The sequence below is a fragment of the Colletotrichum godetiae genome, assembly GCF_030913485.1.
Source record: "Colletotrichum godetiae strain CBS 193.32 chromosome Unknown BDP55scaffold_31, whole genome shotgun sequence".
In the NCBI taxonomy this organism is placed as follows: domain Eukaryota; kingdom Fungi; phylum Ascomycota; class Sordariomycetes; order Glomerellales; family Glomerellaceae; genus Colletotrichum; species Colletotrichum godetiae.
This window is the reverse complement of record NW_026851279.1, coordinates 117,340-131,025: the sequence shown is the minus strand read 5'-3', so window position 1 is coordinate 131,025 and position 13,686 is coordinate 117,340. Positions and strand designations below refer to the sequence as shown.

The 13,686-nt window shown below is 53.3% G+C and overlaps 5 protein-coding genes across 5 annotated transcripts; 3 read left to right on the top strand and 2 right to left on the bottom strand.

Moving 5' to 3' along the window:
* The first annotated feature begins 1,742 nt into the window (after positions 1-1,742).
* BDP55DRAFT_705525 (uncharacterized protein) lies at positions 1,743-2,979 on the top strand. Its single transcript, XM_060578036.1, has 2 exons — positions 1,743-2,147; positions 2,205-2,979. Exons 1-2 carry the CDS (start codon positions 1,889-1,891, stop codon positions 2,837-2,839), a joined length of 894 nt encoding a protein of 297 aa, XP_060427387.1. The 5' UTR covers positions 1,743-1,888; the 3' UTR covers positions 2,840-2,979.
* Positions 2,980-4,678, bottom strand: BDP55DRAFT_670076 (tRNA methyltransferase complex GCD14 subunit). Its single transcript, XM_060575351.1, has one exon. It carries the CDS (start codon positions 4,582-4,584, stop codon positions 3,097-3,099), a length of 1,488 nt encoding a protein of 495 aa, XP_060427386.1. The 5' UTR covers positions 4,585-4,678; the 3' UTR covers positions 2,980-3,096.
* Positions 4,679-5,088: 410 nt separating this feature from the next.
* BDP55DRAFT_634006 (tRNA synthetase class I catalytic domain-containing protein) lies at positions 5,089-7,611 on the top strand (the record flags this gene model as incomplete). The annotated part of the gene is made up of 3 exons (XM_060572624.1): positions 5,089-5,319; positions 5,381-6,520; positions 6,574-7,611. The coding sequence occupies 3 exons, from the start codon at positions 5,089-5,091 to the stop codon at positions 7,609-7,611; spliced, it is 2,409 nt and encodes an 802-aa protein (XP_060427385.1).
* A 2,327-nt stretch (positions 7,612-9,938) lies between these two features.
* BDP55DRAFT_730519 (uncharacterized protein) lies at positions 9,939-10,422 on the top strand (the record flags this gene model as incomplete). The annotated part of the gene is made up of 3 exons (XM_060579698.1): positions 9,939-10,080; positions 10,143-10,326; positions 10,386-10,422. 3 exons carry the CDS (start codon positions 9,939-9,941, stop codon positions 10,420-10,422), a joined length of 363 nt encoding a protein of 120 aa, XP_060427384.1.
* Positions 10,423-10,635: 213 nt separating this feature from the next.
* Positions 10,636-11,754, bottom strand: BDP55DRAFT_695397 (uncharacterized protein; the record flags this gene model as incomplete). The annotated part of the gene is made up of 1 exon (XM_060577465.1): positions 10,636-11,754. One exon carries the CDS (start codon positions 11,752-11,754, stop codon positions 10,636-10,638), a length of 1,119 nt encoding a protein of 372 aa, XP_060427383.1.
* Between the last annotated feature and the right edge of the window lie 1,932 nt (positions 11,755-13,686).

The window sequence follows — 13,686 nt, the reverse complement described above, 5'->3', positions numbered from 1 at the left end:
CATCGGCATCCTGATGTTGGACATAGGAAGAGTATTTGCTAGCAATTGATGATGCTATCCAGGGCTCAGAATCTTTGAGTCTGCCCAACATACTTCTTTCCTCTTCCGAAGAAGTAAGACTTTGTAGCCGGCCAAGGTAGATGGAAAGACAAACAGATGTGTTTGATACGAGAGCATGTATACCCAATGCATGCTTTGCATTCTTTTGCCAAAGAAAATCCAGTTCGGGATCTTCAGTCAAGTACGAGCAGACGGCTGCAAGTTCATGTTCTTCTGTGACTGAGACTTAGTAGATCATTCGGGAGTTGTAGGACCTTGCGTGCATACGTGCGGGACTACCACTCTCTGTGGGCTCCGCATAACTTCTAGAGCTGTTCGTTTCTGGCCTGCCATCGCCACCGATTCCTGATCTCGAGCCTTGGTGAGATGACGGCGTCTGAGCCGGGTTTTCTCTCGTTGGCCTTTGGGCGTCGCTGCCCAAGCGTGCGCTGCGCTGTGTGACATCGCGAAGTTGCAAAAGGCCCGGTCTCGGTGTCGAATCCTTCCGAGCTTCGCTAGGCGTAATTTTACCTCCATTGTCTTCAGAAATACCGTAATGCTGAAGTTGACTAAGATTTGAGAGCCTGTCATGGCCTGAGTGCCAGTCGCTATGGGCGTGGCAAGCATAGCCCACCAATATTGTCCGTTTTTGAATCTGGTGCCCTGGCCTTTTGTATGATGCACATCTGTCAATTGGATGCTGATAGTAAAGACATCCACATGCAGAGTAAAGTTCGGTGATCTGATAACACATGGCTGACCGACCGGTGGGTTTGGTGAAGCTTGAAAATCAGTGATTTCTGCCGGTTTCGAGGAATACGTAACTCTCCGATGAGAGGTTTCCTTGTCCTATTTGTCTTGAGAAAGAGGGTAATGAGGCAACGACCCGCCAAGACCGAAATCTCGATGCATACGGTGTTGCACAAGAGATCACGTTCGTGGAGGTGATTCGTTGGCCTTCTGTGTGGGAGCCATTGCCTGCATGAAGAAGGCAACATATGGACGCCTGAACAATACAGCGCTTATGTCACATCGCTTTTTTCTTCCTCCATTCATGAATCATCTTTGGGAGACCACTGTGCGGTGTTTAGTCAACCTACAGAAGACTCACTGCCGTGCGGGTTATCAACGTCAACAATCATTCTCGGACATCATCGTGAGGAGTATTTCTTGAGAGATCAATGCCATGAGAACTACTTGTTAGAAACCCTAACAACTTGAAAAGCGAGAGCCGGAGTAATCAGCGTGCAAGCCTATCCAATTTTATATGTGAAGTTGAGAAAGAAGGGGGGCACAGACATTCAGATACCTTGGGTTCTTCGCCGCATTTCACCAAATTACTTGAATGTTTAAACTCAACCTACAAGGTTCAACATCGCAGGCTTTCATCTCTGTTGAAAACCTTCACATCCTAGCTCAGAATGTGAGCACAAGTGTCAAGCGTTTGAGTCCATCTCGCTGTACCAGTAAATTTCTTGTGACGGATGCCTTCTAAAGCTAGGAGGTGACAACCGTATATCCAAGAAGGATGTGATGCGTCAGAATCAAACTCATTGATGAGTGAAGGACCGCCACGGCTGAAACGGGGACCGGGTGTCCCACTGCGGCCCCGCTAAGTTTTGCACCGATGGGCGGACCACGGCACTGACACGCAGAGCTTGGAAAGCTGTGGGAAGGACCCCGCACTCACTCACTCACTGTACAGTCATCGGCCGCCTCACTTGTCCCGGCCCGAGAACCGCAACTGTCGAAAGTTCCGCTCCCGCTCTTATCATTCCATTCCCTCAACTCATCACAGATCCAAGCTGTGACTTGCTATTTAATCCTCTTCTCATTTCATTCATCAAAAATGGCCTCACCACTCAGGATCGGCTATGTGCCGGAGCACTTTTCCACGCCCCTCTATTTCGCCAAAGAGCACTTCGGCCTCGATGCTACCTTAATTCCTTTCCCCTCCGGAACGGGACACATGATCACAGCCATCCGCGGCGGCGAGATCGACATCGGTATCGGTCTCACAGAGGGCTGGATCGCAGGCCTCGGCAAGGAAGATGCCCCTGGAGATGGTGGCTACCGTCTCGTCGGCACATATGTCGACACGCCCCTCTGTAGGTTTCACCGCAGAAGGCCAGCTTCCCAGAAAACTACTAACATGAAGAAAAAAGGCTGGGCCATCTCAACTGGTGCCAAGCGTCCCGAGATCACCTCCGTAGACTCCCTCAAGGGCGGCAAAATCGGTGTCTCCCGCATCGGCTCCGGCAGCCAGATCATGGGCTTCGTTCTCGCCGACCAGCATGGGTGGCTCACCCCGTCCACTGCGCCTTTCTCAGACACGGTGATCCTCAACAACTTTGAGAACCTTCGCAACGCCGTCAACTCGGGCGACGCTGACTTCTTCATGTGGGAGCACTTCACATCCAAGCGCTACTACGACTCAGGCGAGATCCGCCGTGTCGGCGAAATCTACACGCCCTGGAGTAGCTGGAAGATCGTCGCGTCGACGGCGCTGGCCAAGGAAGGGCAGAAGCTCGATGCGAGGATCAAGGACCTGTTTGGAAAGCTTGACAAGGGCGTGCAGCACTTCAACGAGAACAAAGATGAGGCTGTCAAGTATATTAGCACGCACCTTGACTACTCTGAGGCGGACGCTCAAGAGTGGTTGAAGACGGTCAAGTTTACTGATGGTGTGGAGGGTGTCAAGCCCGAGGTCGTGAACAACACGGTCGATATTTTGAGGAAGGCTGGGGTTTTGGTCGAGGGCAAGGGGAGACAGCCTGAAGCTATGGTAGCCAAGGACTGAACACCGGGTCAAATGAGATAAATGTTCTACGATGACAACTATCGCCAGGTTATTGAATCGCCGGGAAAAAACGAGGCCCAGTCCGTATTTCGTTGCACACACAATCACTGTGAGTACAACTCAAGAAAAGTCGATGCAATCGTCTTAGCTCATGAATTACCACCACACTCCTGGAATGTGGCCCTGATACTAATGCTAGGGTATCTACCATTCTCATCACCACTTGCATTGGTCGTTGACAACCGTTACAGATTCGCCTAGGCAGTCTGTGCCTTCCCAGACTTGCCCTTCTTTCTTTTGCCCTTGCCTGCGAGAAGATCGCGCTTCTCCTGCTTGCGCGTCTCCTTGTCCTTGGCTCCAATAACACCAGTTTCTGAGCCGCACGGCCACTTTGCGAGCACGGCAGCCTCATCCTCTTCGCTCCACTCACGCGGCAGTACGGCGAAGACAAGGTAGGATGTATGTGTCTTCAGCTCCGGCTCTGCGCGGTGGATAATGCGGCCCTGCAGCCATGGCTTGCTCGCATAGGGTCCTTCTTCATCATCACCATTCGTAGCTTCTCCTGCTTGGTCCACGTCCATGGCGTTACCCGCCGGCGAGTCCTCTGCCGAGTTAGGATCTGCTGGGTTGTGATACTCCCTTGTTCTTCTCTCAATCTCACGAAGCTTGCCGACTGCCTCGCCCACGTCGCGTGCGCTCGCCGCGATACCGCGATCAGGCTGGCTGTACCCAGCACGGTCCCGGATAATGTTGAACTTCTTGTGGGAGATCTCAATCATGTCAATGTCCACCCATCCCAGTTGTCTCATTGTATTGATCGTTCTTTGGACCTGCTCGATGCAGGGAGAGAAAGTGCAGATGTAGGCCGACTTCTTGGGATTTAATGGAGAAACCCATTCTTGTGTCTCGCCTTCCGTATCCTTTGACGCTGGCTTTCGTCGTGACAGATGGGGAAGGGCCTCCCAGGGTGCGGGTAGATCGAGGAACACCGACTCTGCCTCGGGGCTTTTACCGTCCACTAGGAACCCGCCGTTGTAAACGTCTCGATGCGAGAGCTTCACGATGCCCTCCAGTCCGTGAGCGGTGATCTCTTCCTGCATCTTCGCGTAGCGATCCTCGTTGAATTCGAAGCTGAAGACCTTGCCCTTCCGTTGGGTGTCATCCTCGGGGTATCCGCTGTAAACCGCGCGAGCTGAGGCGTGAGTAAAGCTGCCACTGCCAGCGCCAGCTTCGATAACATGGGTACCGGGTCTCGCTCGTATGCGCTGGAGGACGTAGCTGTAGTCGGGGGTGTAGACAACTTGGGTTCGATGGGGCAGGCCCGCGGTCCAAAGTTCGGCGGTGGGCTGTAGAATGTGCACGAATCCGCTCGCGGCGGTGGCCGCCTTCTTAGGTGGCGCACTGGATTCCGCCTCAGCCTCATCCACCGCTGCTGGTGTCGATGCGTTCGTTTCCTCTTCCTTCCTCTTGCGCTTGCGGCCTCTGGAGCCAGTGTCGACAATTGAGGCGCGAATTTGGGATCCCCATGGTACGTTGATCAGGGTGGAGTGAGGAAATGAGCCGAATCGTGTATTGAGCACAGCTCCTTCGGCATAGCCATCGACGGCACCAGTCGAATCTTGGAGGATGAGAGGAACGAGGTTGTCGCGAGAGAGCTGGACAATGGCGATGGAATTGGCTGATGTCCTAGGGCCAGGCTGAAGGAATGGCGATGGTTTCGTCATTTTGCTGATTTCGGTTGCCATCGTGGCTTGTAATCAGCTTAGCGACGTCGACCGGGATGATTTCTGGACAATTGGAACGGTGCAAAAGGCCAGCAGATTTGCAGGTTTGGAATCAGTAGAGGAAAAACTTCACGAGGCTGAGAAAGGAAAAAGTTGACCGTGGCTGAGCGCGGGGCAGTTGTGGCTGAAGACAAAGCCGACCACTCAAATGTTGACACAGCGCCCCAATTGACTGCGAGGCTGACGATGGTGTCACACCCGCCTTTTTGATAGGTGGGCGCCTATTTGCTCCCTCCAACAAAGTCGCCGTCCCCTCCCTTCCCAATTGAGTGACTCAACCCTCTAAATTCGACCCTCTGACTCTCTCTCCACGTTCCTCCCTCCTCTCAGGCACCCTGCCCTTCTTGTGCCCCTCTCCTTTTGTTCTGGATGAATCGCCTCTTTAGACTTACCAGACTTTCCATTTCTCTCTCCACTCAGATACCCAACTTTCGATTCTCCAGGACTTGTTCCTCCATCGCGACCATGGAGTTCTTGAAGGTGCACAACTCCTTGAGGCCCGGTCAACCGGTGCCATTTACACCAATCAACCCCGGCAAGGTGTCTTGGTACGCTTGCGGTCCTACAGTCTACGACAAGAGTCATTTGGGCCACGCCCGCAACTATGTGTCGACCGACATCATCCGGCGCATCATGATGCACTACTTCGGCGCTGAGGTGAAGTTTGTCATGAACATCACTGATGTTGACGACAAGGTTCGCTTCACTAGCTAGACGTTTACATACCAAGCTTTGCTGACCGTTTCCTGTGGTTCAGATTATCATCAAGGCCCGAAGACAGCGTCTGCTCGAACTCGAGAAGCAGAAGAAGTACGCAGACGAAGAGCTGGCGAAGCTTACCCTGACAGCTTTCCGCGCATACGCCGAAAAGAGCTTGTCTCTGATCCAATCCTCCGATCTTGATGAGAACAACTACCTCAAGCGTAGAGACAGCGCATATGGAAAGGTTCTCGCAGGCGGTACCCTGACCGGCGAAGGCAAGCCTGGAGACGACGAGGCCAAGACGAAGATGCACATCGCGAACATGGACGCGGCTGCGTTTGCGATCAAGGACAAGAAGTTTTTCCCTGGAACCGATGAGATTCTTTTGCCGTACCTTGACTCCCTCTACAAGGAGACTATCGACACGAGCGATCAGACCATCTTTACCGACTTGACTCAGAGCATGGAGAAGGAATTCTTTGACGACATGGACGCTCTCAACTGCTTGAGACCCGATGTCATCACGCGTGTTACGGAATACGTTCCTCAAATTGCAACGTTCGTCGAGCGAATTGTGGATAAGGGATTCGCCTACGAGTCCGACGGATCCGTGTACTTCGATATCACAGCTTTCGAGAAGGCTGGCAACACATACGCGCGTCTGCGACCCGGCAACCGCAACGACAAGTCACTGCAGGAGGATGGAGAGGGTGCTCTGTCGAAGAACCTGGGCGAGAAGCGCAACGAAGGCGATTTCGCGCTGTGGAAGAAGTCCAAGAAGGGAGAGCCATACTGGGAGAGCAGATGGGGCCAAGGACGCCCGGGATGGCACATTGAGTGCTCCGTCATGGCTTCAGACATTCTCGGAGCCCAGATGGATATTCACTCCGGCGGTATCGATCTGGCCTTCCCTCACCACGACAACGAGTTGGCCCAGAGCGAGGCCTTTTACGTTGACAACACGAAGGGCGAGCACACGTGGGTCAACAACTTCATGCATATGGGCCACCTGTCAATTTCCGGTTCAAAGATGTCCAAATCCTTGAAGAACTTCCAGACTATTCAAGATGCACTTGCCACAACTTATACATCCAGAGGAATGCGTATTGTGTTCCTCATGGGCAAGTGGAATGATGGTGTGGAAATTTCCCCTGACATGCGAGCCCAGGCATCCAGTTGGGAGGCAACCATCAACGTGAGTCTCTGATCTATATCACAGCAATTGTTCTCGAGCTAACATTTCGGCAGAACTATTTCACCAACGTCAAGGCATATGTTGCAGACGCTAGCGCTTCTTCCGATGGTGTCGAATCTCTGTCACTGTCAGAGAAGCCCACCGGTGGACTTGTCAGCAGTCTGGAAAAAGCCAAGACTGACCTGCAAACCGCCCTCACCAACTCTTTTGATACCCCTCAAGCGATGCGTGTTATTCAGGAACTTGTCAGCGAAGCTAACAAGGTCGTTGTTTCTCAAGATGCAGAGGCTAACTTGCCCGCGCTTGTTGCCGTCGCCCGCTGGATCACCAAGATCCTTGGAACTTTTGGTCTCGATGAGAATGCCACAGCGCCTTATGATGGCCTTGGTTGGGCAGCGCCTGCGTCAAACGCAAAGCTGGACCCCAAGACGGTCGTGCAGCCGTACGCGACGGTGTTCCAGACCGTAAAGTCGGATGTCGAGGCGCTGAAGACTTCGGCGGATTCCGTTTCCGCCCTATTGTCGCAACAAAACCCGGAAGCAGAGTTCACTTCTTTGGCTGAAAATGGTGCTCGCGATCCCGAGCAGTTGGCACTGCCGTACCTGCGGGCTACTTCAAGACTGCGCGACGAGCTTCGCCGTATCGTGTCATCAGTTTCCCCCGAGACGAAGAAGGCCATCCTGTTGCTTACAGATCGGATCCGTGACGAAGACCTGACAAACCTCGGAGTATACTTGGATGACAGGCCAGATGGCAAGTCGTCATTGATCAAGTTCGTACCCGCCAGGGAGTTGATTGCGGCGAAGAACGAGAAGTTGGCCAGGGAAGCGGACAAGGCCCGGGCCAAGGAAGAGGCGAAACGGGCGCGCGAGCAAGCGGAGAAGGACAAATGGGAGAAGGCTAAGCTTCCCCACACGGAGCTGTTTAAGGGAGATGAGAAGTACTCGGAGTGGGACGCTGAGGGACTGCCAACTAAGCTTAAGGATGGCAGTGACGTGCCCAAGAGCCAGCTCAAGAAGCTGCAGAAACAATGGCAAAGTCAGAAGAAGGCACACGAGGAGTACCTGGTCAAGTTTGGTGGAAAGTCATAGACAGGCCATATTTGGTCGCATCGACTAGCATTCAAAGCGAGCACTTTATGACTTGCAAAGACAGCGGCATTTCGGGGCGTCGTCACTTTGTGTGCAGTCGAAAGCTCACATTGTATGACGAAGACACGTCCCCAACATCCCAGTGACAAAATCAATGGCACAGTTAAATCTCATAGCAAGTGACTTTACTCATTTCAAAAAAGAAGGTAAACAGACAATCTCGAGGTGGTGAAGTAGCCGGCATGAAGCTATCTGCACTAGCTGTGGGAAGGGTGGACACTAAGAGCCCCTGGCGTCTGGACCCTTGCCAAGGCGGGGGGCTTCCGACGATGCATGATCCCGCTGTTGCCAAGAAAGGTGATCGTCTTGTGCCGGGCTATCGATGATCTGGCAGCTACCCTACCACGCGGGCCTCGACCATTAACCCAAATCTTCACCAAAGCCTCCGGTATAAGTTGTGCTGTGGACTGTGGGATCTCCCGGAGAACAAAAGCAATGTGACGAAACCATAGTGTCACGTTTACTGATAATGCGTAAGCTTCTTCTGGAGCAGCATTCGTAAGATCAGCAGGTTTATGAGGGCCGTGAAGCAGCGGTCTACGGATACCTCGCGCATGGCTGAGCTTGCTGCCGGGCGGATGCAAGTTTCCAAGGCACAAGTCGAAACCTTGGAACAGCGGCCAGCAACAGCCAACCAACCAGCCAGTCAGCCCAGCGGTAGCCCATCCAAGCTATCTCGTTGGACCCGGATGGCACGTGTCAAGGTTCCGTCCGCTCTTTGTTGTGAAGGAGGGTCTGGAATCGTCGATTCAAGCGGTGAGGGGGGATTGGTTTGGAACTTGGACGATTCCGAGGAGAATAAACAACTCTTGCCCACCTTACGAAAGCTACCCCTCACTCTCGAGATCCCCCCTTTCTGGCTGTACATCGGACTGAAGAGTCTCTGAGACACCCGCTGCACGGAGCTTACTGACACGTCATTGAAGAGGGACCCAGACCTCAGCTTGACTTGAAGTTATGCAGGGTCGACCTGTCTTTTCTTCAAGATCAAACGTTATGTGGGCTGTATATGCCGAAGCTGCATGAGAGCTGGAGACTTTGTTGGCTCAACTTGTTCGATCCTGATGAGAGAGAGGCCCGACGGGGGCATCATTGTGTAACAAGACTGGAGATGGTAGCTCCAGAGGGAGGCACAGGGGGCGGCGCATGGAGACCTTCTTTGCCGGTTAGCCGCGCGACGGTCAAGCTTTCTTGCCGCAGCACGTCCCCAGTTGTTTTTCTGGTCTCTGGTTCAGCCCAGCAGGGGTGGCTGACATAGTGACGCAGCTCCCAATGCCGAAGTCCCCGGGCCGGCGGGGCTTGACCGAATCGGCTACAAGCGTGGAGTTCCGGGCAACATCTCAAATCTTGTATCTAGCTCAATTGGCAGCAAAGGGAAGGCTTGTGGGCTAGAGCGTTTGTTGAGCTGTGTTCATCCAGTGTTTGGTTGCTCAGTCATGGCCGTTGACCACTTTTGATCCGAGAGTCTGAAAGTCGGAGAAGAGAGAAAGGGAGAGAGAGAGAGAGGTGGGCTCTAGAGTCTAAACTCCTCTCCTCAGACTGTCGCTCGAATCATATCCGCAAAAGACACACATGGCCGTGGAAACGCGGACAAAGCCGTTGTCAGGTCCCCGACTCCCGCGAGAACGAAAGCGCTGCCGATGTGCCGAGCGACCCCGCCAAAACACATCCACGGCTTTACGTCAAGCCCATGTCGGGTAAGGCTAAGTCGGCAAGAAGACGCCAGACGCCAGACGGTGGCTCCTCCAATAGCTTGTCTCTGAAGACGTGCCTTTCCTGGGTCAGAACTGGTTTCGATAGAAATCGAACCAGACTAAACCCTTCCTGCCACCCCGCGCCGCGTCAAGGGTTTGATGCTTCAGCTAAGGCCTCCCGTCGGTTTCCCGACCTATGTCCAATGAATTCGCGAGCTAAAGCATGAATTGGTGGGATGCGGTCTCCGTGAAAGGTGCATCCGAGCAGGCGTGGCCAGCATCGACGGCTGAGGGGCGAGGGGCGCCGGATCGACCCCTCCATCATGTCATCGGGCAGTGTGATCCAGGGGCACAGAAGGCCAAGGGGGTTTCTCGAAATAGAGCAAGCTTAGATGGGCTCCATGACGATCACATGAGAGCTTGACCTGGTTGCCGGAGGGGCATAAGAACCCCTCGAGCTGCACCCTCAAACCTGTCCTGAAGAACTCTCTACTTAACTACCGCACTCAATTACAACAAAACAAACTCATTGGCTATATACCTCAACCCAAACCTCACACCATTTCATTCAAGATGTTCGGATTCGGAGAAGCCAAGGAGCACCGCGATGCCGTCTACGAGGGCCAGCACGAGGGCAAGCTTTCCCACGAGATCGTCGCCGGCGGCGCTGCCTTTGAGGCCATGAAGCTGTTCGAGGACCGTCAGCGCAAGAACGGTATGCTTTCTACCACTTCATATTGCCGTTTCACCTCGTACTGACTGTGCTTGTCGTTACAGGCGAGCCCGTCAAGCACCAGTTCGCCAAGGAGATGATCGCTGGCATCGCCGGCGCCGAGGTCGACAAGCTCTTTGAGACCAAGGGCCTGGATTACATCGACCGCGAGAAGGCCAAGAGACACGCCGAGAAGCAAGCCGAGCACCTGTACCAGGAGCAATACGGCGACATGGACGAGTACAACCCGTAAGTGAAGCCTTGCAGGGCCGTATCCACATCGAGCCATGACTGACAATGGGACACAGTGAGCAGCGTGGACGCCACGAGCGCATGGACTACTAGACAGTGTGTATGGATTATCAACGGCCTGACAGATATTATATGATGAAATGAAACCCAATTGAAGTATTGAACAATTACTTTGACACTTGAACGTGTGATATGCAAATTGGTATCTAAAGCTGCTAATATTTTCCCAAATTCCTGGCTTTCACGCCAGATTCCCATGCTCTTTTTTTTTTTTTTTGAGCCAAAAGAAACATGTCCTACCACCATTCAATGCCTCAATCCAACTGGCATACCACTCGAAGAGTCAGATGCAAACTTCATGTCGATATTTCCTCCAGCAATCTGTTCGAATAACCTCTCCCTCTCCTTCTGCAGCGCCGTTCGCGTACTCTCCAACCTCTCTCCGCGCACCTTTTGCTCTCGCGAAAGATACATGTGTCGGTCCCTCGTCTCGTGCAGATACCGACTTAACACTTGAGCACACTTCTCAATCGACATTCTCGACTTCTTGATCTCATCGTGGAACGCCATATCGGAGAAGATGTTATCAAACAGCACATCTCCCATGAGGTTCCCATGGTTGATGTTGATCGGCGGCAGGTCCCCAATGTACGGCGTCATCCTCTGCGCCTGCATCACCAACATCCTCGCCTCCTGTGCGGCGCTCTCGGCGCGCTGCAACGCGTTTCGCTCCATCATGTCCGTCATCGTCCCGCCGCCAAACATGTCCATGCGCGAGTGACTCAGGGCATCGTCCATGTGCCGCAGTGAGTCGCCCATCCGCTTCATCGCATCCGTCAGAAGGCGTATCGCGTGTTGCTCGGCTTCCACTTTTGAGCGGGTGTCGTGGTACTCGTGCAGCGCCTGCTCGGCCGACTGCTCGAGGGTGTCTTCCTCAGGGTAACTGGGCGTCGGGCCCGCGAAGATTGAATCATAGAGACTGTCAAGCTCGCACTGCGCCTCATCGTGCCGCCTAGCTTCCATCTCAAGCGCCTTGCTCGCCTCGCGCGCGTCGCTCAACTGTTCCTTTACGTTCTTGTTGAGCTCCTTTTCGCGGTGCTCCTCCTGGAGAACGTCAAAGTACTCGCGCTCCTCGCGGGCGGCGCGCTCGTCAAATTTGTCGCGCTTGCCGACGGCTTTGTGCACAAAGCGGCGCATGACGCTGTCGCGGAACTTTTCATGGTCTTTGAGTTCCTTTTTGCGGCGACCGTCGAGAGCGCGGATGATCTTGTCTGATTCCTTGAGCTGGTGGTCTAGGTCTGTGATGAGGCGGCGTTGTTGGCGGAGGTCAGGGATTGCGTTGTCTGTGTCTGCGAGGATGGCGAGGAGTTGGCGGTTCTTGACGGCCGCTTGGCGGATTTTGGATTCTAAATCGGAGGTGGCCATGCTGTTGTGTCTGAAGAATGGAGAGACAGCGGGGTGTTTGCTTTACTTGATGGCAGAATGGGTATAATAAGTATTACTGTTTGCGAATGGGTATACAGGTTTCGAGAAACGAAAAGTCGAAGTACTAGAAGGGTATCTTGAGGGTATCGTAAGGGTCAAATAAAGTGGCAAAGCCTCGTGTAACAGTGGGAAGGTGGGTTTAGGTTCTACTTAAGTTCTCGGTCTTGACGATGGAGTCAAAACACAAGAAATTCTGTCAGTTGCAAGAACTCACGACGGGGGGCCCTCTCCGAAGCCTGGGCATTATATGTTCGCCCAGCAATCCTTGGCAGACATGATGAATGCCCAACCATGGTCACGTCTCGGTCTTGGTTCGGTGCTGGGCTGCTGGTAGAAAGGATGGAAGGTGACTATTCCCTTCAAGTCCCCAGCAACAGAGTCATAGCATAACGATGGCAAGCGTGGCACCCCATGACATCAGACCCTCGCCCTTAAACATTGTTCGGCCGGGTTGCCTCTGCGGCACGGCAGCGCCCACTAAGTGCGGGGTGGGCAATCCCGTAGCGGTGGACGGATGAAAATAAGGGTCGAGTTTTTCTGTTGTCTTACCACCCAACCGCATTAGCAGGGCGAAGACTAAACTGAGAAGGCGGCGGCGAAATGGGGCAACACCGGGGAATGGGTGTGGTGAAAAGGTGAAGGGGAAATCAGTCAACACTCTTCCGGTTTGAACTATTGGGCGATGAGCTGGGATCATCGGTGCTGTGTTATTAGTGTAGTGTTGCGCCACGGACCGAGACTACGGGAGAGACAAATAGTTTCTGCAGTCTACACTGCTGTTCGAGCTCAGCCATAGCGGATCAAGTCATCACGTAGTCTCTCTCAACGCCCATTGGTGGCCCTCTTTGATCACGGTTCTTACATTTCCTACAGATTCCTCACGGAGAATTTCCGAGTAGCCGCAGAAGGGAGAATCTGGTGATCACAGAGACTCTGCTGGGGATGGGGGGGAACAGCCACACGCTAGAAGCCTGCCAAGAATCGAAGGATTCGGCGCCACTGTGAAACTTGAGAGACCTGGATAAGACCTAACAAGATCTAATCGCTTGGAGTGATGCTGGTGTTTGTGGCCAGTAATCACCAAAACAGCAAGGATCCTCCCCCATTGACCGTGACACTTAGGAACTGGGGAGGACCTAGAGACTAGACAAGACAATAGAGGTGAGGGGGTTTCGGTGTGTGGCTGGTGCTTTCTGATCTGCTTTTTTGCAAGCGGAGAGACCATGAGTTCATGTTTTGAACCAACCGACTGGTCTGTCACCCATGACGATGACGATATGCACCACCCACCGGGCCATTGAGTCTGTTGTTAATGGCGTCGAGATCATAGCGATCTTGGTGTGAGACTGGTCATCGGCTGTCCTGAGGTGCTAAGGCATGACGATGCCCAACGAACAACAGAAACAAAATGGAGGAAAATCAAGGCATCGCACCGCGGTCGAGCCCGAAAATGCCCAATTTCATGCGCATTGACCCGGTGGCCCATAGTGAGAGAATCTTTCGCGATGGAACAATCACCCTCATTAATGATATAGATGACCCAGATAAGTAGTCTCGCCTGCCTCATGTTAGCCTTGCGTACCACTCACAAAATTTTGCAATCGAGGGTCTCCCTATTGTACAGCAGGAACCTGAAGACAAGCGACAGCCACGTGGGCGAATGGCAGCTGGTATTGTCGATGCCAACGAGGCGGCAGGAATCCACAATCTTCGTGCTCCGTCGGGGATGATCCCCGTTGACAACTTCAATAACTGGCGGCATGGTCCCCCATTCGACAAAATGGTCGGCCCTGCCCGTCAGTTGGCTGTCAATTGTTCGCCCAGCAACCGGAAGTGGTCCGCGGTATATTGATCATCTTTGATCGAATTGAT